Here is a 25,876-nt window from a genome sequence, read left to right as displayed (position 1 = left end):
CGAGGCTAAAGTATGCAGCAGAGGCTGCCTTTTTGGGCCAATCTGAGCTTTTTAGGATGCACTTTGACTTTTATACATGTTCTAATGTTTAATGAAGAACCATATTTCATTGGTCTACCGTGTTCTCCAACAGCCTTTGCTAAGCTTAATTTCAGTAGGGTGACACTGAAAAGCTAAAACTAGTTGGGGGAAAAAAACCTTGTGGTGTATCATGTTTGGTGCATAGTATGGGGACTGCTCTAACCTTGCAGGAACGGGAGATTGTGTATAATACAGGCACACGTTTGCCACAGTTGTGACATCAGTTTGTGACCTTGGAAGGGCATCTCAGAGTGCCGACTTGCAATTATTCTTTGAAGACAATAGAGCACAGCACTCTTCTTGAGAAACTGGGTTCTGCCTTCCCCTTTTTTTTTTTTTTTGTGGTGTATGCTGGAAAATTTCCAGGACCACTACGAAATATGAACATTGGAAGAGGAGTAACTTAAAGGAAGCTCACGAATTATTTTCCCCAGAAAAGAGCAAGTAACAGTATTCAAGTGAAAGCACTGCAGTGGTTTATAGTATTAAATTGCTGTTTAATGAAATGGCTCCTTGCTCTGTTTTCAGCTGAAGTTCTGTTACTGTTCCCATAGCACATGGAAAAACTCTCCCTTGCTCCCTGAGCTTTACTTTCAACTTATCGATAAGACTTCCTCTACAGCCTAAAAAAATGCTTCCATCACAGGCTGGCAGCTCTGCCCAGTATGACTACGTTCTGCCTTCCTCAGCGACAGCTCTTGCTGTTGCAAGAAGTACCACGTTCTTCCATCTTCTCATTTTCCCCAAGTTAACATGGGACGATTCCAGCTCTTGCTGCTAAGCTTTGAACAAAATATCCCAGGTTGTACCGTAATACTGTTTTATCTATCCAGTTTAGCTTCTAGTCCTTTCAAAATAAAGCCTCTAAGGAACGTAGGGTACGAGATGGCATGTGTGAAGAGAGAAATAGAGGTGCAAAGAATACCGTTCTTTTTCCTGAAGAAGTTTAAGGTATCGTGGTACTGCAGAAGTAAGAAGAAACTGAATCTTCACCCATTCTTGTAATCCTGACAGTGACTTTGGGCCGGAAGAACTGATGCTAAGAAAATGCACTGGTTTAGCTGCTGGAGGAATGGGGCTTTGTGTTTGTCCCTTTCTGAAAGGGTACAACTTGATTAAAGCTTTGCTTGGCTGGGAGCAATTTACTATGTGGTTTGTTTTTTTTTTTTTACATTAAATTCCAAACCTGATTTGGGGAATGTAATATCTGCACAGGAACTTCTCTCCTGTTCGTATTTCATTAAATACTAAGGTCACGTGTAAAATAGTCCTACCTTGCTGTTGTAAATATGTGCATGTTTCCAATTTGACTTGGTTTTCAAACAAAGCAGCTAGGTCAGATGTTTTGGAAACCTCCTCATCTCTTTGCTTTGCCTGATTCTAAATCTACAGCACCAGTTCTTTGAATATAGTTCAAGCAGCATTCCTGTCTGTTGCATGTAATATTTAATTAAACTTTTTACAAATCTCCATTGCTGAAGTATGAGTAGCTTCTCTATGAAACTTTTGCAGTTCTGTGCTATTTTGTTAAGTATACGCATTTCTGTTGATTTTTATACAAAGTGGTTTCAGTGAAAGGTAAGATACGAATAAGGCGGGCAAGAAGGCTTCAAGTCACAGCATGCTATTTCCCCTTGTGAAGAACATTCCAAGGTATGAACACTTCCAAGGTGTGGCAATAGCTACCCTTAAACAGAAGCAGCTTTTCCTGGCACTAAACTCGAGCCATAATTCCTTTTCCCACCTGAACCCTTGACTATACACAGCTCACTTCAGTAACAGCAGAGGCTGTTTTGTTAGGAAAACTCTGCATCTTACCACTGCAATTCAAGTTGTAGAACTTGTGTCAGTTCAAGTTGAACTACTGAGTTTTCTGCTGCAGCTGGATGCTTACCGTGGAATTTCACTTACATGCAAATTTTTTTTATTTAAAGCTGTGTACAATAGTTTTATAAAATATACAGAAAAGCGGGACCAGATATGGGGTAGGAGGAAATAAAATTATCTACAAAAATAAGTTCAGTGACAATAGACCAAATTATGTATTATACAGCACCTCTGATGGCTTTAGTGAGCAGCTCTCTTCTTTTTTCTCCTTTTGTTAAATGCTTTCTTACTTGTATTTTCTTGGTTCAAGTTAGTCTGCGTTCTGTGAGCAAACAATATGCGTATCAAAGAAATGTACTGAATAGTTTTAATTCAGAAGAACATAGGCTGATCATTTGTAACAGGGCAACCATCCACCAGTACAAAGTTCAAACTTAGTTTCTAGAAAGCATACTCTGCACAACAACGATGTTTTCCATGGCTAGTGCAGGGGTACAGTGATAAATATCACTTCTTGGAGACAAAAATGTAAGATTAGCTGTGGGGGAGCGTGTAGAATAGCCGCAGCATCTCTAAGGAGTAGCTGATTCAAATACACTTTTATGCTCTCACTCCCTTTGGAGCAATTAAGATTAATCAAATATCTATCCATTTCAGACAGCTGCAGGTCAGCCAGGAGGACCGGCCTCCTAGGACAGGAGCAAACTGGCCTAGATTTGGACTTCCTCGCTCTCAGCTATCTGTGGAGTCCCCTTGATCAACTGAGACCTTTCTTGGCCTTGTCAAAATCCTGCATTTCCTGAAAATACTCCTTACAAATTCCTTTCCCCTCCTAATTTCACATGGTGGTTACCTTGTTTTCTTCGGTGGTTCCTGTGGTTCCAGAATGACCACTTCTTCCTCTTCGCTGTCAGACAGTACAATAGGTTCATCTGGAAAAAAACAAACAAACAACTAAACAAACAAACAAACAAAAACCAAAAACAAAACAAAACAAAAAAAAAAAAAAAAACAAACCACAAACTGGTGATCAGCTTTGTATAAACTTCTGTCACTAGTAACCACAGCATTTTTAAAGAAACATTCAGAGCAGTTAGTGTTTAACTTGGAGCCCTCCATACACTACAGAAATCAAGTTTTCTTTTGAAGAAAACAGAAGTGACCAGCTACAGCAAAAGCAGCAAATGGGTGTAACTCCCAAGTGGAAAGTAGCTACAGTGCTTCTCCTTTCTTGCTAAGGACTGCTTTCACATCTGAATTCTAGACTGTTAATAATGTGATGCAACGAGCATCTCTGATACCAAGATAAATACTTACCATTCTTAGTTTCCCTCATTGTACTTGTATCCTCAGTTTCCATTTTCTGACATTCAAAAGCAGCAGCTTCACTTCCACCTTCCTCTTCCGCTGCCTCTTCCCTGTCAGATTCTTCAAGCTCTCCCCAGGAGTTCTCTATTCCTTCCCCAATTTGGGCTGTCCCCGGAGTGTGCAATATTGGATTGGCAAAACTGAAGTAGTTAAGAAAAATCTTGGTGTTTGCTGGTAAACTCTTTGTATTCTGAGAGCAAACCAGTTGGTTTTAAGCTGTATCTTTTCTCCTTGGGGAGAACATCCTGAAAGGGGAGATGCAAGAGAGCACTAACTTCTCCAACTACTCTAACAATCAGTCACTTCAGACCTCAGTTCAGCACTTTATACTAGGAATTAAGTTACCCAAACGCAGTTAGAACCAAAACTAAGTATGATGTTGATGTTCCCTCTGAAGGCCGTAAGGCTGCCTAAGCTGTGAGGAACCCTGGATGTGTGTTCAGCTTCTAGCAGTGCTAATGCAGGGGGTGGGAAGCCTGGTTTTCCCCTGAATCATACAACAGAAAAGATACACTTCTGAAGGAGGGTCAGCCTTTGTGATGATTTCTTCTGCTTGTTCTTCCACATTGTTAGTATCAACAGCAGCGCTTTCCATTTTGAAGGCGGTGATCTTTTGATTCGGTATAGATTCTGCAAAGCCAAACTTCCCACCTTCTTTCCTAGTCATTCAGTGACAGACGTTATTTCAGGACGTTTCACACTTAAAAATGCTTTCGCTTTTCAAGTTCAAATATATAAATACTTGATATTTAAAACAAACACAAGTGAAAACAATTTGCTGTTCAAACCAGAGGCTGACATTACTTTTTAGTATGTTTCTTAAAAATACCCATTTCCCTTCCTTCCCAAAACACTCACCGAACTTTCTCGTCGTTCTCCAAGGCTTTTTGAATTAGTTCTGTTATTTCTGCAACCTTAACAGCTGTTATTTTACTGCATCTCAGAACCTGTTTGTTAAACATACAACAACAGTTTACAATCATGAAAGCAAGATAGTTTTTAATTGTAAAATGCCACAGGAATCACCAACATTTAAAATAAAATATGGCCTCTTAGTATGAGGGACTGGATACACTACAAGTTGATGCAACAGCCTCATACAACAGCCTCTAGTTATTCATGAGTGCTGTCTGAATTAATTTACAGGCTCCCTCAGCCAAATCATGTGGAAAAAAAAAAAAAAAAAAAAGCCTATCTGACCAAACAATGTTCCTTTTCTACGTTTCTTCTTCAGCATGATGCAGAGTACTATGCTCTTCCACTAGGACTAAAAATACATCATCTTTTCCAATTATATCAGACAGGTTCATTGATTTCTTAGCTTCCAAATGTCAAGGATATTTCACTATCAAGATTGCAGCACAGGCACTAGTTTATATACAAGAGAAAGACTGGTCAAGGCAAAGATTTACCTGATCCTTTACCAGCATAATCCCTCCGCTGGACTGCATGGTACAAATTTCACGATGTTTATTCATGGCTATTACAAGGACACCATCCATTACACGTTCCTCACGTTCAGTTGGATCCACCAATAAATAGGTCCTAGAATCAAGTTTAAAGGCAACAGTAAAAATTTGAGCTGAGTTACTACCCTTAAGATAACTAAACAAAGGAATCGGTTTATGCATTAGTAATTATGAGTATACTCTCCTCCCAAAAGTTTTCTACACCATCTGTGGAAAGCTGCTGGTTAGTTACACTGCAGAACACGCAAGTATCTCCCCCATGACATCTCACTTCAGATAAAGTGTTTTAAGAAATCGGCTTCTCACTATTAATACTTTTAGGACTCTTCTATGTTTAAAATCAATTCTGCAGAATCGACAATAAGCTGTTTCTGCCAAAAGTCTGACAAATCTTACCCTTGCTGGAAGAAGGCAAAACTGACACAAATAGGCATGTGGTGGATACTCAAGGGGACAGGATCACGTTCCTCAGGCGTGTACTGTGAAAAGAATTGGCCCAGAAGACAATTATTTATGAAACACAAAGTTACGTACTGTACAAAGATATTTAAAGAAATAAAAAACACAGAAAAAAAAGGCTAACAAATGTTTAGTCATCTAAATATTAAAAAAAAATCTTTTTACTCTTCTTGTAGAGTTCTTACTGTTTACTACATAGGTAAATACATCACATTCATCAGCCTTATGCTTGACTTGGTCAAAATATTATAAAATACTTATCTTTTACAATTATTATTCCCATAAACTGAGGTGGATAAAATTCTGTATTCAGCAGGCTTCCTTACTATTCTTTCACATTTTGAATAGCAACACATCTATCCTAAAATTTAAGTATCTTGGAGTTTATCTGCTTACACAAACATCTAATTCTCCCTTTTAGACAGAAACAGCTACCTGCGATGCCACAACGTTTGTCTGGTACAACTTACCACAGTTACTTCCTCTCCTTGCACAGACACATCTGGTCTGCGAAAATGACACAGAGCTACAATTCCTGCTATGCTGGCAGCATCAATAATGTTACCATCGTGATTTAATAGATGCAGGTCCAGACGAATTTGCCAAACCTGAGAAAAAGCATACAAAACTGCTTGGTAATTTGTGACGTGATTCTACAGAAGTTATTGGTTTTCCAAATAACTTTATATTTTGAACCATAAAAAGAACCAGCATATATTCTTCAGGTCTTTGCTTAGGAAGATGAAAGATCTCAGTATATTCCAAGACACCCAGTGTGCTAGATTTAATTAGGACAAAATACATAATACAAGTTCAATTTGAACTTTATTCTGCAAAGAAATATTTGATTGTGAGGGGTCCCAACTACTTCAGACAGCCTATGTAGATATGCAAGTTAAAAATACCTGTAAAGTCACATGTGTGGATCTTTACATTAACCTAAAATCAGAATTTCTAGTTTCCAAAACAACACAAAGACTGCCTAAAACCAGAATGCCTATATCTTTTAGTTTAAAACCACTTGAAATCAGTAGGTTTTCATACCTTTTCACCAGCAACAACGCAGAGAGATTCAGTATCTATACATTTGGAATTTCTCAGGCATCGTTCTATTAGCCTGTTCAGTTTCACTAGTAAATCTGATTGCCTGTTAAAACAAAATTAATCCCAACTGAATATGATTCACACTATATACCTATATACTTACACATATCAAAACAGTGGCTCTTACATCATTCCTGCTTAAGTCTTTTTAAGAAAGCTACATACCTGCCAGGCTCAAAACCAGGTGCAGCCATCGGTGAGAGCTCAAGATTAAAGAAAAGTATACCTTCTGTAGGCCGATTTGGCTTGGGGGGAACAAGTTCACAAGAGACTTGTGCAAGAACCCTGCAAAGGTAAATAAACCCCTAAGTCATAGAATTTAGCAAGGAAAAAACTCCTACCACTAAAACCAAAATACATACTTTGAGAAGTCATGCAGTTAGGCTTTTAGTTTGTATTTTTACTCTTGACAGTCTCTCATTCAATGTCTATCATTCATATGTAAAGTCTGGTCAACAATTGAGAGAACCAAATGTAGAAACTGGAATATTCTCGTATCTTTTAGAATTAAAAATAGACCCAAATACATGAGAATCTATAACTACGTGTTTATGTAAGTGCATATATTCCACTTTTCCACATCCGGTCCGTTTGGTTTGTGAAAGAATGCAAAATGTAATGAGAGATCAGCTTATATAGGGATGAAAATTTGTGGTTTAGAAGTTATTTGTAATCAACAACCAAGACGGAAACCCCATCCCTTCCCGCTTCCTTCCCTTCCCTTCCCACTTCTCCTCTACGGGCCTATCCTTGAATCGCTACGACTTTTAGGCTTCGGTCCTTAAAATCTGTTTAATGCGGTCTCAGCGGGCGTTCGGACGCCTAGCACTGAACGACACGCACTCCCTCCGCTTCCGCAGCTTTGGAAACGAAACGTTTTAAAGTGACAGCCCTAGCGGCGCCTGACAGGCTTTCCCCGGGCCGCGCCCCCGCTCCCACCTGGTCTTCCCCAGCTCCACGATGCAGCAGCCGTAGTCGGCGCCGAAGGAGACGCGCACGTTCCGGTAGTCATAGCACTGCCGCCCGTCCAGGCGCTGCGGGCCCAGAGACAAACACACCGGGTTAATGCGCCATTCCCGGCCGGGGAGCGGCTCCGGCCTACCACCGGGCGGCTGCAGGGGCGAGCCGCGCTAGCCCCCCGGGGCGGGGAAGGGGACGGAGGAGAGGAAAGAGAAAGGGAAGGGGAAGGGGAAGGGAAGGCCGGCTCCGCACCTTCCTCTCCTCGATAGCGCGCAGGAGGAAGCGCCGCTCGCAGTTGGAGAGCGGCGTCGCCTTCATGGCGGACCCCGAGGCGAGGCGCGGCGCGCGCTGGAGCCGGGCGGCCGCGGCGCCGCGATGGCGTCAACACCACGCGACGGCGCCCGGGATGTGGGTGCCAGTGCGCAGGCGCAGAGCTCCCCTCAGGGTCGGCCCCGCCCAGCGGCTGTTGCCCTCAGGGCTGGCCCCGCCCAGCGGTGGCTCACCTCAGGGAGGGCTGCGCCTGTGAGGCGCGGCTGCTTCTGACGGAGAGTTCGCTGCCATCGTCGGTCAGCGTCCGTTACAGCCTGGTAAAAGATGGGCACAGGGGCCTGCTCCATCGCAGAGTGGGGCCTGGGACGTAGTTGTTGCAGTAGTCGGCCCTATGGCGGTTCTCCGCGCGCATCTTCAGAGGCCCTCTGGGTTTGCGCCAAAGTGCCGGTCGTCGGGGAGACCGTCCGGAATTAAAAAAGCGTGTTTCAGGCATTTCGAGTGGTTAACGCTGTTGAAGTGCCCAGTCTTGAAGGTGTGCGTGCTCCTACAGCCCCTGGAAAGCAGCCGAGCTGGTAGCGTGAGCAGAGCAGTTAGTGCTGTTGGCAAAAATGCAACAAAAGCTTCAAATCTGTCAGAGGAACATCCTTCCCTGTTGTTTTCAAATCTGTCAGAAGAACATCCTTTCCTGTTGTTCTCAAGCGTTGCCCGTAAGTAAAAACTTAAGGCCTTTACAAGTGGCTGTTGCGCTTAGTTTGAGTTGAAATGAGAAAATTGATTACTGTATCATCCCACCAAGGTTAAACCCCAGACACACTGACTCTGCGCACACAAAATGGTTGAACTATCTCAGTTATACTGTCTATTTAAACCTTGTTAACACACTGAAGTTCTAGTGCAAACTAAAGTGAGTCTCATTTCAGAAACTTCAAGTTTCTGCAAGTGAGGACTAGTGCTGTCTGGATTTTTCCATGCTGGTTTTATATTTTCAGATTAGGATAAGTTAATATCATCACAAACATTCAGTGTAAAAGACTATTCATGAGGTTACAAAAAGGCCGTCTTGCTGTAGGGACAGAAATAAGCAAATATTTTTCCCAAATGGCACTACGCGTGAAGGTAGAAGCAAAATGATGTAACACTTGCAACTTTTTCTCTAGCCACAAATATGATAATATTTGGTATAAGGTTTTGTCTCATCACAGCTACATGGTTGATTGGGTATTTTCCTTGGAGTTTAACTGGCAGTCTTTAGGTAGAAATTTTGCCTGCTTTTGCTTTTTCTATTGTTTAAATTCAGTGATAATATCCGTTAGTGAAGGCTTGGGGTTAAATTCTGGCTGGTTTGTAGTCGCTGAGAAAAAATGCTTCCATTGGGACCAAGTTTGCTCCATATTAATAGCCCTAAGTCCTGCTGTGCTTTGGGTGGTGCAGCATTTTACATGAAAAGTAAAGGTTAGGCACTAATGACTTGCAATCGTTTAAGATTTGATAAGAAGGAAATTATTTTCTAAGCACTAATTTTAATCGCAGAGCTAATTTCTGAGTTATGTGCAGTTGGGTAAACTGTTAAAACAATGTTCCTAAATCAGAGGAAACGATTATAATTTGAGTTATTTCATTTATTATTAGCAGACAGAGATAATGTGTAAAGTAAAGCTTGGGAAACACACGTGGAAATATTTTGGCAAATATGTAAGCTGAGTAACAGAAAAGGCAGACTTCTGAAAGAAGTGGGATGTAACTATAAGCTTTGCATTTTGAGTGTCTAATTTAAACTTTTTGCCCAGTATGTTACTGTAAATCCTTTCCTATCGCACCGATACATTTGTTGTACTGAAGTCTTTATGTTGGTTTCACAGAAACTCACTACAAATTTCAGATACTTTAGTTGCATTGAAGGAGTATTACAATTGTTTGCATGTTTGAGTAAACCCAAGCTGAAGCCATAAATTGCCACTTTGAATACTTTTTCTTACATCTTTTGTGAGCTGCCATTTTGTATTTGTATTTATGTTTATTAGGAGCCTATTTTCACCTGTGTTGTAAGTCATAATAATTGCGGGAAGCAGGATCGTGAAATATTTCTTTCATTTTATAATATAAAAAGAGATCTGAAATCTTTTTACATGTCAATGAATGGAATTTGTTTGGTAAATACAGTCCTATGTTACTTTTTCAGCAGATATCGGGATGGTTAAAGTCTCCTGTGAGGAACTTAAGCTGTCAGTTCAATGCTGCAAAGTTGTTGTGATTTATTTAAATGAGGTATCTCATTCCTCAGAATCCCAGTCCTGTGTGTACTGAAAGGTACTGATGTTAGTGGCAGGAGCAATATTAAGTATTTTATATGGCACGCACAGCTCAAGTGGCTGAATAGAAATTAACTAGATTATTTCCCTGCTGTTGTTTGTTTGTAAATTCAGTTTAAAAGGCCATCCAATAAACCCACAAAGTCGGTGAGGTTGCATAGATTTCCCTAGACACCTGTTCTGGCAGGCAGCCAGATTGTTAGTGGTGATGATATGCAACATGGAGAGATCTCTGTTTGATTTGGTTCAGTTTGGAAAGCTGACAGTTTACAAGCAGGAGAAGATGTCTTTGTGGAGCATTTCATAGGAAAGGTGGTGGGACTTAGTAGTGCCTTACTGTGCCGTTTGACAGCTTACAGTAAGATGTAATGCACACTGAAACCATTACCGTAGTTTTTTTGCATTGAAAAAACGAATGTTTATTGGATAGCAGGCAAAGACCGTACAGGCATAGTAAGGCTAAATTTGCAGCCAGGGAGGTCTTTCTCAGAAGTTGTATCTTGCTTGATTATGATGCTAGGGACATCGATATAAGCACTTCTCTTCAATGAATAGTTTCCGCTTCTGTTGCAGTGACCCATATTAAATCCAACTTACCTTACTACTTATTTCCACCTTTTCATCTGGTTTTATTTTGGGGAGGGGGGAAAAAGTGCAACTAATTCGGTAAGGTAAGCGGTTAAGTGTAATGTTGGCACTCACTATCATGAATAAATTAGCAATTATCTTAAAAGTTGAGTGAGACCATCTACTTTTTTTAGAAGAAATGAACTCTGAAGACCAGAACTTTGTTTTCACATCTTTGATTCACAAGAATTTCAGGATCGTTTCTTCTTATTTGCATTGGCTTAAAGGAACATAGAGTCGTAGCCTAATTGCTTGTGATTAGCTCTATTTGGAATCGCTGGTATTTGTGCTCCAAGTGAGAAAAATGGAACATTAGTATTTGTATTCAGTTCCATCACAAGGGGCAAGCAGTTGAATAAGCATTTTTCGGCTCAGCTTCATTCTGGTAGCTTCTACAGAAGAGGTGGTGGGGTGGAATTTCACATTTAAACAGGGCATTCCGCACCTGAGTAATACAGCAGTTCAGATACTGGTCAGAAAAGGGCTTCCTTGAGTAGCTTAGCTTTCACTGTGTTTTTTAGTCGGCATTCTGCTTATCTTGGTAATGGCAAATTAATCCATTTTGCTTGGTTCTCATTCACTAGCATGGTTTTGTTATGTTCTCATTTGCAGGCTTTGCAAGAGAATGGTAATGCTTAAAATCACTTTGATACTCTCCAAAAAAATGTTTATATTGCCTGCCCCTTGAGAAAGAGAATTGAAATCTGGAAATAGACGTATTACTCAGCAAATTGTTGACATTTGTTAAAATGTACTAATCTTGCAAGCTATATAGACAGTGGAATTTTTACTGTAAGTGGTTGCTCACTAGAGCAGTCAAAATGAAAACATTTTTATTTTATAAAACATGGCAGTCATTTTCATTTCAAAATGAAACAATTTTTCATTAAACTCTTCAGTTTCTCTCAACAGCCTTGGTAGGGTTTAAATTGTTTGTAGAAGCCTTCTAAACTATGTTACTCTCCATCAATTACAAAAATGTCATCTTGGGCATATGCTGACATTTGTGCTTGGGGCTAGAGTGGGAAAAATTCCTGTCCTGGCTCTCCCAGTGAACCGTCATGTGCCTCAATCTGTCAGGCAATGCACCCTTTTGGCATCACTCCTCTTGACAGAAGTGAGTGACTGAGTGTTTGGGCTGGCGAGGAGTTGCAGTCTTGTTGCTTAGCACATCACAGCAATAGCTTTTTTTTTGCAAAAGAAGTTTTATAACAGCTTTGATGAAATAGAATTTCCAAAGGAGGTCATATTTTTGACACTAAACCAGAACATTCAACAGTGTTGTCAGTCACTTGCATTAGGTTTTCTTGCACTAATACATGTTCTGTCAGAAACATTTCCAGAAGTGTTAATTATACCTTTATTGCTGGGGAGGCAGGTATGGTGGATTTTTGCTTCTGATGCTGGTCTAGTTTAAGATTAGTACGCAGAGAAATTGATGGTGAACTTCAGGAGGAGCTGGATGTGATTCCGGGGGAACCAAGTCGTGTGCGGGGGCTGGAAATCAGCTATCTCCTTTGATTCATGCCATCTTTTCACAAAGTCTACTTTGCGGATATTGTGTGTGCACGTGTGCTAGGAAGGGTAAAGAATTTCATGCACAAATTAAGGAGGCATAAAATCACACCACTGGAAATCTGAAGCAGGCTACATGGAAAATAAGGTTAATAGAACAGGTTAATGAAATAGAAGTTGAGCGATTACTACATTTCTGTAAGGTGAAAGGCAGAATTACAATTTTAATCGAGTATATACTTGATTACAAGAAATACTCTGGGTGTTTGAAACTGGAAAGAAAAGGAATGAGTGTTTTACACTGCAGAGTGAATAAATGAGTGAATAAATCACAGGCACTTAGGCTAAAGCAGGAGCTGTCAGAAAGAAGAGCCTAATGATCTATTGAGTCCACATAGAAGCATTTCTTCATTTGAGATGAATGCTCTGTAGGCTGAAATGCTTGAATTGGATTATCTTACCAAACTGAACCATGAGGGAAAATCACATTTGAGGACTGAAGAAAAAAACAAACTGCATCAGAATCTCAACATCATGACAGCAAGCTCCCAGCAACCACATTTTATGGCCTAATAAAAATGGAAAAAAAAGAAAAAAAAATCTTCTCTTTCATGGTAGCCTTAACTATAACGTGCCTTTGCTGGTTAGCTGCAAGTCCTGCTCTCCAGTGCCTCAAGTATACACATTTACACATGTATGCACAACATGATGAGTACAGTATTTCAGCATATAAGACTATTCGGGAAGAAAGGCTCTGCATAGTAATATAATTTATAACTTTTTTTTTTGTGAGGGCCTCTGAGGCTTTGAAACAGATACAGTTCCACGCAGGTGGGAGGATAGGTAATCATTGCAAGTGATGCAGCTGGCAGAAATAAAGCATGAACGGTACAGCTTGCATACCAGCTTGATGCAGTGGGGTGTTCTGGCCCTGGTCCAGAGAAGCACTTAAACAAGCTCTTTATCTGAAGCACAGCCATAAACGCATTTGTTCCTTACTTACTCGAAGGAAGTTGTCACAGCTTGCAGGGCTAAAATTTAGGAAAGTAGTTGCCTAATATATATGCTAAAGTAATTTTATTCCAAAAAACAGACCCGGAACTGTCAGCAAATCATCCAAATACCAGCTTAAATCAAGTTGGTAATAACTTCTGCTTCATTTACTCACTAGATGTTTGTTTGCTCGTCTTTCATAGACTAGATTTCTGAGTAAACCCCAAAATAGTCTTGCTTTTTCCACCCATACTTAGCCTTGACATAATCTCCTGGGGTTTATTATTCTTATGAAAGAAGTTTTTTGCATCAAAGAGTCTCGCCAAAAGTTCTGATCTTGTAGACAGTGCTGCATTCAGCACTTCACAGCTCTCAGCAATCCTTTTGGAAAAGTGGGAAGTATTTGCAAGGCTGGATTCTAGACAAGCAACAAAGTTGGGGGAAAAGACATAAAGACATTACACCCCCCCCCCCCTTTTTTTTTTGCCACTGTATGAGTGCAATTAATTAATTTACAGCTTTGAGTCTCAGCACAATAGCTAAATACCAAGAGGTCTGCTTTCTCCACATCCTGCAATTTCTTTGTCTCCAGACAAACTGCATTCATGATTTTTATGGATTCAAGTGATAACAGTTGCTGAGTTAAGTGTCCTGTTTATCCAAAATTGTTACAGCTAGAGTTGAAGGCTCTGAACATAGAAAACCAATGTCTAGATTAATATTTTAGTGGTGTTTAAGATTTTCAAACCTGTTAGAAGCATCTTCAGATTCTCTTAAAAAGTAACAAATGTTCATGTTAAAATAGAAACTATAGTTTGTTTTCATGTAGAGTAGGCAAAAATAAACCAAAATTGTTGTAAAAAAAAAAAAAAAAAAAAGCAGCACTTTCTCATATCCCAGTCTTAAATATAACTTAGCAGATGGGTTAAATACTGGCTTGATACAAGAACTCAGGAGTGTGAAACTGACGTGAGTATTAATTTGGAAACTTATTTTTTCTATTGGAAAAAAAGATAGAAAATGTTTGCTGATACCCATACATGTGGTCTCATCCCACATCTTGTTACTCCTACAATGCAGAGGAAATCCAGAGTACTGAAAAGCTTTTCGGTCACATCTGATCCATAAGAGATTATAGCACATTTAGTAAAATTGGGGAGTAATTTTCTCTTTCGAAACCTGGATATTTTTTTAATAATTCAGTTCAGTGTTGAGCCACCCTTCTCACAGTACGTGGTTCTATTAGTCTTGAATGCCAGATCACGTTGCTGCTGGTGTACTGGTGGAAGAAGTGTCTTTGGAGTGCTCAGGTAACGTGATCTGGATTTCTGCTGCCTGTGAATTGAATCTGCTCAGCTTTGCAGCTCTAACAAACCAGAATCATCCCCATTCCCAGATTCTCCAAAGTGCCATCATGACTCAGAGTGATAACAGGATGAATACGTATGTTTAGTTACAAAAGTGCGAGGAAAATCTGACTGCATGTGCAGCATCGCCAGCTGTAACCATTTTGGAACAGTGTGTCTTCTTTCAGTAACAGAAAAGGTGGTATCAGCCTCAGGATAAGTGGGATAAATAATAAATGATTGAGTTAAACCATTAAATCAGAATGGCTCTTTTCAATTATTTCTTCTGCTTATTCAGCTTCCAAGTATCTGTTACAAACCAGAAATTAATCTTGACCGCCTGGTTACTTGAAACACCGAAAGTCATAATATTTTCCAGGCAACTCTTTTTGTCGTTCTATATGGACAACCTCTTTTGAGACTAATAAATCTTGATACTAAAATGTTTCTTTTAAATCAGGAGATCCATTTTAGAAAATGTTTGCATTTGCCTCATCTGGATAATTATGTTGCCATTGTTCTGTAGAGCCTTACTGCTGCTCTATATGAGGAGTAAGGATTGGGGAGGAATTCTAGCATTCCTGCTTATTTAGGATGCATATTATACTTTTCTGCTCAGACTATAAGAAACGTGCTGCATTATTTAGTTATAGGATTATAAAAGACTTTGACAGTGAAAGATGAACTATTTCTTTTCTGTATAGCTTTAAGAAATTCCAGAATTCGGTTTTGGTCATAAAACCCCCAAACAACCCCCTGAAACAATGTGTATATTTGTTGATTTATCTGATTTTAAATACAATTTCATATTTACAATTGTATCTTAAAAGGCAGTCATTGCTAAAGGTTAAAAGCATGGTTTGGCAGTACCTGCTGTCGTGTACAACAGCCACTCACAAGGCCCTGTATCACCAGTGTCTCTTGCACAAGAGCAGACTCTTTCTTGTGGAGCTTCTGATCAATATTCTCTGCATATCAAATGCAAGCGTTAGTCTTGCCACGTTTCCCAAAGATCCTGGTTCTTAATTCCTTGCAAAGAAATGCTGATAAGAAAACTGTGTTTTGAGTAGTTCAATTCCTCACTAATGATACAAGTGAAATGGGAAAGTGCTAATTATTGTGCCTGAGAGAATACAGAGCTGGGATGTGTGAGCACTGGAGGATGATGGATGCTGGCCTTTCCTTCTTCTGCCAGATAATGTATTGATGAAGATCTTGGAATGAAATTTTACTACTTCAAGAAAAGTTTCCCAAAGTGCTTCAAATTGTTTATTGAGCATTATTATGAAGTATTATTCTAGAGGTCCAATAAGGATAGGAGATTCGGTGTAAAATGGTAACTCAACATGTAGTTATCTCCTTAGCTCAAACTTGCTATGATGCTATACTTATATTAAGAATTTGGGAGGCTTTATGAAGTAGAATTTATGCATTGTTGGATGTATTTCTTCAGGAAGTAACATGCTTTCTGTGGCCCTGACAATATTTGCAATATATGCAGCAGTGCTTACATTCGCTCTGTGAAATTTCAGTTCCGATGCTTATAAATCTGTGGAGGCAGTGGGGATATGACTTGAGCCAAAATGAATCATGTGGGCAAGTGGACCGATGGTACCCAAAAACTGCACATAGGCTTCTCCCTGAGGATAGCAGTGAGCTGACATCCCTCTACCCCCTTCACCTCATCGGCTCTCCTGCAGCCTCGGTGCAATAGTGGTCTTTGGGGAGCAGGGAGAAGTAGAGGGACATTAGATGCAATAGTTTGAGAGTGTGAAATATGTCTGATTTTTTTTCTGATGGGTGCCGCTGTCCCAAGGGGGCCAGTGAGCCCCCACTACGATTGTGCTCCTCAGTAACCTGTCTGTTAAGTCTTCAGGCTCATGCACTGAGCAGAACGTTTCCGAAAGTGGGTGCGGGAGCCGCCAGGTCGTGCTAGATCTAACCCTGGTGTGTCCCTCTGCTCTAAGGGCAGTGGCTCTGTGGTGTGAGGAACAGCCAGATGTTAACTATATGGTACAACAAAGGGCATATGCTGTTTTTAAAGTATGTTTTTTCATTGCCTTCAAAGCAGAAATCATGCCAGGTCCATCACAGTTATTTCATTCACCAAAATCTGAGTCAAGTGGCCAAAAATCTGAGTAACTTTTCTATTCCCATGGCAATATCTGACAAGTGTTTTCACTCCTGGCCAAAGAGATGGTTCTGTCTTCAAGGAAAGAGACGTTTTCTGATACTGATGATTTTCAGAGCTGGTTGGTCTGTGCTGGTGGGCGTGTGTGAAATGTGGGGTGGGGAGGAAGGGAGGATGGATGCTGCTGGTGGGTACCACCATGTGGGAACTTTGCTTTGGATGGGAGGCTCAGTTTCGAAGTGAGTAGCCCAGTGAGCTTCGCTTGGTGGCGAGGGGTGGTCTCAGAGCGTGGTCGCTGTGAGAGGGGATGTGTTCCCAAGGAGCAGGGCCAACGTGCCCCAGCTCGGACCACGGGCCCAGGAGTCGCAGGGTGGCCACGGTGCCCTCTGCACCCACGGCCCCGCTGGCCGGTGCTGCCCTGTCCTGCCCGGGCAGAGAGGTGCGGCAGAGGCGGGAGCTGAAGGCAGGACTGGCTCGGCAGGCTCTCGGCCGCAGCCCCTCCGCCCGGTGCCCCTCTCCGCCCGCCGGCCGCCCTGTCGCAGGGGAGGAGGCTCCGGGCGGCAAGAGGAGCGGCACCGGCGTCGGCACCGGGTCGTCCGCGGGCAGCCGTGCCGTGCCGTGCCAAGGGCAGCATGGAGTGGGAGTTCAACCTGCTCCTCTACCTGGCGCTCTTCATCTTGCTGCTGCTGTTGTTGCTGCTGCTGCTCTGCCTGCTCCTCCGGCAGCTGCGGGGCTCGGCGGGCAGCGCCCCCGGCGCCCCCCCGCGCCGCCGTCCGTCGCCACGGCAGCCCTGGGCTGCGTGCCGGGAGCTGTGAGCCGCCCGTCGCCGCCGACTCGGGTCGCCCCGCAGGTGAGTCCGCCGCTTCTCCCGCCGGCGAGAGGCAGGGAGGGACGGGGGGCCGCCCTCGGGGGACCGACGCCGGTTCACCGCGTTGCCGGGGATGGCACCGGCCGGCCGGGCTCCGCCGCTCCTGCTCTGCCCGTTCTCCCGCTGAAGCGCTCCCCCGCGACTGCCCTCTGGACCCCCTCTCGCTCTGGAGTGCCTACGTTTGCAACGCAAAATTCAGGGGAAATTTGAAGGTGAGCTCGCCCTGCAGCTTCTACTCTGTAACAAAGTATTACAAAACTCCCCTCGGGCCCTCTTTGCGGAACAGATTATGTTGGCTTTACTTCAGCATATGGAGATCTGAATTTGACCCGATTAGAGCATTTTTAAGTTTAGCATTTTCCCACACAGAAGACGACAGTCACTTTTTTTAAATTTCCTTTTTTTTTTTTTTTTGTTTTTTACTTTAACCACATCTAACCCAATTTTCCTCCTTTTGTTCCACAGGAGTTATTCCCTCATCTGACTAAAATGCTAAGTAGGCTTCAGTCCCCATAGGTGGGGACAGACCAGGCAACATCCCACGGCTGACCTCTCCCCATTCCTGATGTCCCCAGGGGCTGCTTTGGCCCCAGCACAGTAGCTGCTGTTGCCCAGGCGCTGCCTGGGGCTGGTGTCCACATCCTCCTGCTGGCTGCCCCCACCCTGTGCTGGGCATTGTGGGGCACAGAGGGAGCGACTCATCCTGTGGGCCTTTAGGAAACTCATGCTTGAGGCAGACCTTTGGTTGTCCTCTCACAGGTTCATTTTTGATAGCTCTCATAGTGGCTTTCAAATGAGAGCTCAAGCAAGCGTGAGTTCTGTGGTTGTGTATGACCTATCCCCCGACACAAGTTTTGATCCAGTCACTAATTTATGAGAGCCTCTCGCCATTCCCATGTTTGTTAGTACAAAACTCTATGAGAGGAGGATTTGGGAATGACTTTTGATGGCTGGAATGGTACCCAGATACCTGCTGTGTCTGTAAGGCAAAGGGAAACTGCTTGGTAATGCACTACTGGTGGTATGGTCACAGGGCAGAAAGGTGAATGGAGGTCAAGCTCTTCTGCACTGATATTGTATCTGATTATTTTTCCAAATGAAGATTGATGCTGCCAATAGTCCCTTGTCCTTTTGCTGAGAGAGGAGGACAGGCCACCCCTTCTGCAAAGAGTGCCTGCCCCACTGTCCAGAGCTCTTCTGGGAAGTTTCTAAATTCCCAGTGTCCACCTTCACAATGAAAGATGTGCATCATTTTGTTTTATCAGGGATGAGGGTCAGAAGTAAGCTGAAGGCTCTGAAAGATTAGGCTGGTGAATCATCTTGGGAAGATGTAAACAAATACACAGCAGGGTGAGAGAAATACAAAATGTGATCGTTAGTAGTAAATTAATCCTGAGTTTGGAAAGCAACAAAAGTGTCCTGTGTGTTGCTGAACTGCATAGGTGTAGGTATCCTGTCCTAGGAGTGGGTAAGGTCTCCTTTCTGTTCAGCCCTAAGGTTCTGGGCGCTGACAGGACACCTCATTACTAGACCATTGTTGACAGCCGGAGGGAATTCAGATAAGAGCAATGAAAAGCCTTTGGGGAATTTAGAAAGAAAGAATAAAGTAGTTAAATATGTATGCTTTTGTTAGCTGTCGGCTATAGGGGAACATAATCATCTGCGAATACTTGAAAGATATAAACACTGAGGAAGAAGATGACTTATTTAGCATACTCCATAACTAGGAAAAACGACACAGAGTGCAGATAGGGACTAGTAAAACTAATAGCAGCAGAAAGTGCTTGATGATAAGGTGTGTTAAGTCAAGAAATAATCTCCCAAGGAAAACACACAAAGCTCAATGTTTGTATGTTGTAAACTAGACAGTGCACAAGAGGAAATAAAGCTGTGCTTTTATGAAGAGGCACTGACTATGTAATCACCTTTTTTCCCATCTCTAGATTAAAAGACACAAAGGCTCAATAGACCAGAATTGTTTCCCGTGAGGCCTGAAGAATTATGCCAGAAATGTCCTACTTTGGGCATTTGCAAATACTCTAAAACAAATACAACAGCCTGGGTCTTTTTCTGGTGGTTAATCTGGTATGAGTATTTTCACAATGACACGTAGCGTAGCTCTACTCACAGCCACATCTGTGCAAGACTTGCTCAGTAGCTTTACTTTCTTGGCATTCCTGAGAAACTCTCTTATTCTTTTGCTTCCCTTCAAATGTTGTTGCATCTCTCAAATTTTGCTTTGAAAATCCACCACTGTGGAGGACTCTCAAAACTCTGACAGTCATTTAAGACCTGTTTTGAGGTGCCTTGGTGGGATTTCAGCCAAACAGGTTTTCCATTCAGGCATACTGGCACATCTGAGCTGAGCCACACTCTCCTGTGGCTTGTGTCACACCCAGAAGACACAGTGCTGGTTTGAGTCCCAACTCCTGGACTCAGGTGGGTGGATACATATCTGTTTCCATTTTCAGAAAGCTTTCTAGATGCCAAGTTGCAAGGAAGAGGTTTGAAAGAAAAGAAGGTCATCAATCAAGGTCCTGAGGTTGCAGCTTACTCCTTGTGCAGAAAAGACCTGATCCTTTTTTTTTGGATAGCTGAAAAGGACTCTGAATGCACAAAGCTTTCAATACAGGATATGATGGTCCGTCTGATTTGGGCTTACAGAAGAAATTTTTTTTGTTGTTAGATAGATATTTTAGCTTCCCTCATGGTAATAACTGAAAGTTTTAGCAAATGGGAAATATGCTCTTGATGTAGTTACAAAAATTGAAGTATGATTCAATTCTATGAGAGACCTAGACAATTATTGGTGGAGTTGTGCAAGGAAAACCTCACAAATCTGAACGTTATGTATTTTCAGTGTAACTTTTAGTGAAATTCAGCAGTATATGGTTCAGGTGACTTCGCTCTGACAATGCATGTACTTTATTTTTTATTTCAGAAAAATAAACTTCAGAACAGAGGATGTCAATAGCAATGGTCTTAAAATCATATTCCACTTTTTCTGCATAATTTTTATTTTAATAATCAAGGATAAAACATATGTCCTCAGTCTGCTTAGTTTAGTATTTCTGTCTTTATGGGTGTTTTTTAGAAATCAATTTTCTACTCTCTTGCTGAACCTGTCTTGACAGAAAAAAACATTCTGCAAAAAGAGTTAAAAGACTCAGTCTCTGCTTGCTGAAGATACCAGATGATAGAGAAAAACAAGTTACTTTTCATTCCAGTCTTTGTACACAAGGCTTTACTTAATCTCTGTGTTAGTAAATGGCACTTCTACTCTTCCAAGAAGATTCAATATAATGTTTTCAGTATCTTTAAGTGCTGAATTCACTGCGAGGCTGCTGTGATCACCAAGGCATACTCACACCTATTTAACACTTGAGAATTGGTTTGTGCTATCATGCATCTCCTGCTGAACAGTAAATCTCGGTTTCCTTGCTGTAAATATTATTTTCCTTGTGCTTATATTTTCTAGAGCAGTTAGTGAAATACCTTCTCCCACAACCTCTCTCTCCAGACTGCTGCAATGGGGTGATCACAAGCTTGGTGTGTTCCTGTGCCAGCAACGGATACTCTGTTTAAGATAAATGGATGTGGAGTAAAAAGTACTCGCTTGCCTGCCTTTGATTTTGTTTTCCATAGCACAGCCAGGAGACAGAATATGAACTGGAAAGGCTGCTAAAAGATGATGTCAGCAAACGTGAGGACTTCTCTCATTGCCTGTCTTCTACCACCCGCTTGGTACTTTGGACTGGTCTCATCCAAGGGTCTTTCTTTCACCTTTAGCTTTTCATGATCCCAGACTGCATCTGACCTGGGACAAGAGTCTCCCCTGTTTGGACTGGAGCCCTGTATATGGTGAAATGGCATGAATTGGGGTGAGAGATGTGTAGCACATGAGCTGTACCTGCTGTGCTGGGAGGCCACTTTCTCCTATTACCTTGGTGGTCACGCAGAGGCTGCCTAATGATCTTCCCAAGGTGCAGACAGCCCTCCAAGCCACAGTGACTAAAAGTAATGAACCTTATTTTGGTTTGTTAAACAGGAACTGTAAGCGTAAGGCAGTGGTGGAGGCTTAATCCAAGGGAAACTAGCACTAAGGTGAGACGTTTCTGTTACTCATACTCTGTGGTTTTCATTTTGAACTTAGGTTTTATTGTGCTCTCCTTCCACATGAAGTGAGCCTTCACAGGCCTGGGTATCCTTCATATAGATTAATGTTACTGTGAGCTGTTTCTTTGTCAGTGTTATCAAGATACCAGAATTTAATAATCAGTGTGCCTGGTAATATTGTACAAGTTCTAATTTTACAATTGGTATAGTACTAATGTTTGTAGAAAATTTAAAAGTATGTCAGCTATATCAAAACTTTTGCCCAAAGTAATCCATAACACACAATACACCAAGACAAAAAAAACCCAAGAAATATAATGCTAAAAATTAATTCAATTGGCTTGGCTGCAATATCTGTGTATTGACCTCAGAAGCACAGAATGATCTAGAGTTTTTTTTCCTTATCTCCTTATCCTACCAAGTACCTGTAGAAAAAAATTATCCACTGCTTCTGACCTTAATACTGTCCCCTTTTAATAGTGTTTTGGGTACCCAGTTAATGATTCAAAAAAGCAATTTGGATTGTCTAAACGACTTTGTAGCAGCTGATGTGAGACAAGTGATTATTAGAAAGAGCATGATGGATGTAAACTGAAAACCAGACTTGAAGCCTGCACACATGTGCTGCTGTTTCTCTTACATGCGATTAGCAGGAGGGTTTTTCAGCAATATCAGCACAGGAGGTGAAAAGGAGCCATAGAGAATTGTTTTCCTGAAGCTCAGCAAAGTCCATGAGCTGCACTGTAGCTGGTCATTTGTGCATGCCTTATTAAAATTTATGCTGCATTAAGGAGACTGTCAAGAGGCAACTCTTTGTCTTAATGAATGGTAATGAAGTTTTCAGAGGTATCGGTTCTTTCGCAAAAGATCATCTATCTATCTTTGGTAGAACAGGTTTTGCTGGAGCCTTGATTGATTGCTGAAGACAAGTTTAGCTATTCTGCTTGGCGAGAAAGGATCACTGGTGTATACTGTTCCTCTTTTGTTTTATCTTTCTTTGGGGTGATTGATGTACTCAAACTGGTCCTTTCTACATGACGTGAATGCCGTGTAACATCAGACGTATGATGAAAACTCTATATTCCCATGCTGAAATTGATAAAAGCCTCCCAAAACCCAGCTCATACTTTTATATTATGACAGTGTCGCTGGCTTGCTGACTCTTTGGGATAGCCCAGGGCTACTTCTTCGAGCCCTGCAGGATGCTGCCAGCCAGAGGGAGCCATGTGGGGAACCAGGGGTGGACAGGAAGGTGGAGGGGAGCAGAATGAACTACAGGTGTTGCCAGTAGAGAGGGGAGCTGGCTTGTTTACTTGTAGGGGAGGGTGGAAACAAAGAGGTTAAGAGGAGTGGGACAGCCACCTGGATGGGTTTCCTGGAGAGAGGTGAGGGCTGAACTCTAGAGCGCCTTAGTAGGTGTCTGTCAAGAGAAGCAGGTAAGGATGCAGGGAAATGGAGGAAAAGCAAATGGTATATATGTGTACTTTGCTATACTTGGTTCCTGGTGTGTAGGAAAGAGCAGAAACTCTGGTGAAGTACCTCTATGGACAGAAGGGAAATGTGTGAGGGTGTTTTTTTTTGTCTTCAGCCAAATAATTTCCATGAAAATAGTGAGATTTTACAAAGCATTAGGTAATAAGACCTCTCATACTTTGTCAAATCTGGGCATGAGACAGACCCTTGGGCTGTGCAGGAGAATTGCTACCTTCATCTTCCCCTCTGGACCCTCAAAGAGTGATCAGCCACCTCATGCCAGGAATGGGAAGGGAGGCCCTCGAGACCCCTGTATCTAGCAGGGTGACTCTAAGCCAGCACATGGGGACATATGGAGGGGTCTGTTAACACACTCCCCAGCACTTCTGTAGGGGTTTCGGTGTCTGCACAGAGGGCTTTCCATCTGTCTGCAAGTACTGCTTAGGACCCTCCTGCCAGAGGGAGGTGTAGCTTGCCTTAGAGTGAGGTGCCCTCTTACTTTAGAACTGTGGAAAAGAATTTATCTTTATGGTCTTTTCATAAGCCCCTAATGAAACAATCAGTAGTTGAAGTGGTGTAAATCACTTCCATGTTAAAATGCACTGTTTGGTTAAAATAGAAGTCTTTACGTTTTGTAACTCTGATTTACTGAAGTCTGCTTTAGCTGACCTGCCTGTGTCTGTTGCCCTGATTCAGCTATGAAACCCCTGGAGACTCTTCAGTTGTCAGAAGATTATGGATGTTTAGCAGAGATATTAGAGGTCTACATTATACATTATTGTGCAAAGAATAAGCATGGAGGAAAAGATGATTCATCACTGCTCTACACCAGCCCTGTATTCACATAACTCATTCAAACTCAGCTGAATTCAGTCACCTTGTACATGGCTAAAAAAGCTGAGAGGGAAATGTGCTGCACCTGGTCTGTGCGTGCACTGCTCATCTTCTCCTGGCTGCTGTGTTTGGCAAAACCCTGCTACCCCAATTCCTCAGACGGGGAAACTGAGGCATAAACTGCCGCTGAGCGTGCAGAAAGTCAGTGTTACTGGCAGGGATACAACACGAGCCTCTGGTGGGGATCACCAGTGGGGAGCTCGTGTGCCTCCCAAAACCAGAGCATAGGCTGAGGTGACCCACCTGCTTTGAGCCCCTTTGGTGACTGAAGCCAAAATTTTTGGTCCCCGGAGCCAAATACGGATGGGCTTAGAGCTATGCCTGCCTGCACTGTTATCTGCCGCTTTAATGCTGGTCAGAAACACAAAAGACTGCCAAAAAGTGTGCTACGATTCCAGGTAAACAAAGCTTGCAATTTGGCCTTCAGTTCAGGGAAAATGTAGCCTTTTTTCCCATTGTCCTGTTGCTGTGTGAAAGGCAGGTGAAACCGCTTAGGGGGAAAGGAGCGTTTACTGTGACGCGGGCTTGTTTTGCCACGTGGGTGGCTGGTTACTAGGAGATGCATTGAGGAATCTTGCTTAATGAACCCACAAAAGTCGTCCTGTACCACCCCCCCTCCTTTGATAGCAAGTTGGTGACTTTTACTGGTAGCAGGAAGCCCCCAAACAAATTTTCTTTTCAACCTTCCCTTTCTGCTGCCAGCCACCTTAAGTAATGGCAGGGTCTGTGGAAAATCTGAAGGTGACAACATTTTAGAAAGTAAAAGACCTCAAGCATCAACAAATGCTTGTGACAGAGCAGAGCTGTTTGATGTGAGAAGACATGTAACAAACTAATCTGTTTGCTTGTCTCAGCCTGCAGCTCTGAGAAACAAAATATTACCTGAGAGCTTCTGCAGAAATACTTCAACTTTTAAAGTAAATGCATAATCCTGGAACTGTACAATGTTAATTTAAAGAGAAAATAAATTGAAAACTGCCTTTTTTTTTTCTAATCTGGTATCTTGAGGTTAGTCCAGTCCTTTAAGCATAGCCAAGGCATGACCAGATTTCTCATTTGCCATTTGAAAGCCATTTTGCTTGATGTCTTTTATGAATATCAAATTTAAAAAGGTTTGCTTGACTGAAATCCGACTTGGCTGTACAGACAGCTCACTGTTGTGAAAATCCTTCCCCCTTCATCTTTCTTTTGAAGTTATTTGAATGCTAGAAAGTACTAAAACTCTATTCAGTGCTAGCGCGGAGGGAGAAATTAAATGCTTTTATGAATTGTGATGGTTTTGGTTGCAGTCTGTACTGAAGTAACCTGACTGATCTGCAGGCTTTACTGTTTTCTCCTTATTTGTTCATCACTGTGGGATTTGCTAGTGTGCAGTTTCTCAGGCATGAAATCCATTTCCTCAATGTGTAACATGTAATCCAAACTTAAATGCAAAGTCTTATTAAAGACTGATGACAAAAAAATCGAAAACCTCAGGACCTTTTTTTTTTTTTTTCTCCATTGACCCTACTACATCTGTATTGGGCCTGTTTCCAGCTGAGAAATTAGCTTTCCTGTGTTAAAGACAAACTCTTGGCATGAGATTATCTGCCAATATGGAGCATTTTACATGCAGAAGACTGCTCACAGTTTCATACTGAAAAGAGCAGAGATAGTGGGGGATCTACCTACAACTGCTGGGAATGCTGAATAAACAAGTATTCTGGGATTAAATACTAGGATGTGTAGGGGATAGTGTAGGTAAACAAAGCCTTTCTTTTCCCCAATGCCAGAGTTCTATTTAACTTATTACAAATAGCAGCAAACCCATGGTATTTTGAAGGGTGAATCCATAATTTAGATGCAGTGGGATGGCATCATGTAAACCTTTTGAATGTTTGTGGGAGACAAGGAAGGAAAGAGCAAGTGTGTGATAAAAGAAAACCCCATCAAGAGGAATACCCGCCTGATCACTTGGTGGTGTTTTTCTGATTTATTTAGAAAGGGAAATTGTTGCATGAACTCCTGGAATAAAATTTTGCGATGTGTCAGGATTTTGGAGGACTCTTATGTGTCATCACTGTTAT

The 25,876-nt window shown here is 42.0% G+C and overlaps 2 protein-coding genes across 2 annotated transcripts in view; one reads left to right on the top strand and one right to left on the bottom strand.

The window, feature by feature from the left end:
* Positions 1-1,104: 1,104 nt before the first annotated feature.
* Positions 1,105-7,624, bottom strand: EXOSC9 (exosome component 9). Its single transcript, XM_082482648.1, has 12 exons — positions 7,521-7,624; positions 7,248-7,342; positions 6,474-6,593; positions 6,249-6,351; positions 5,675-5,812; positions 5,142-5,224; positions 4,689-4,821; positions 4,135-4,223; positions 3,789-3,935; positions 3,226-3,416; positions 2,762-2,840; positions 1,105-2,230 (listed from the first exon to the last, which is right to left on the bottom strand). The coding sequence occupies exons 1-12, from the start codon at positions 7,584-7,586 to the stop codon at positions 2,149-2,151; spliced, it is 1,326 nt and encodes a 441-aa protein (XP_082338774.1). The 5' UTR covers positions 7,587-7,624; the 3' UTR covers positions 1,105-2,148.
* Positions 7,625-7,869: 245 nt separating this feature from the next.
* ANXA5 (annexin A5) overlaps positions 7,870-25,876 on the top strand; it is a 49,569-nt gene continuing 31,562 nt past the window's right edge. The window contains exon 1 of the mRNA XM_082482351.1: positions 7,870-8,245. The gene's annotated coding sequence lies outside the window, so the exon portion shown is untranslated. The remainder of the gene's footprint in view (positions 8,246-25,876) is intronic.

The sequence above is a fragment of the Vanellus vanellus genome, assembly GCF_965231255.1.
Source record: "Vanellus vanellus genome assembly, chromosome: 4".
Taxonomy (NCBI): Eukaryota; Metazoa; Chordata; class Aves; order Charadriiformes; family Charadriidae; genus Vanellus; species Vanellus vanellus.
Note: the sequence above shows the minus strand (reverse complement) of the source record. Positions and strands in the feature narration are given on the sequence as shown.

Excerpts from the sequence above, each read along its gene's own strand:
- EXOSC9 (XM_082482648.1), bottom strand. The coding sequence starts at position 7,586 with ATGAAGGCGACGCCGCTCTCCAACTGCGAGCGGCGCTTCCTCCTGCGC. Across the intron at positions 6,594-7,247 it reads GTGGAGCTGGGGAAGACCAG|GGTTCTTGCACAAGTCTCTT; the intron begins GTGGGAGCGGGG and ends TTACCTTTGCAG. Across the intron at positions 5,813-6,248 it reads GCGTTGTTGCTGGTGAAAAG|GTTTGGCAAATTCGTCTGGA; the intron begins GTATGAAAACCT and ends GCTTTTTCTCAG.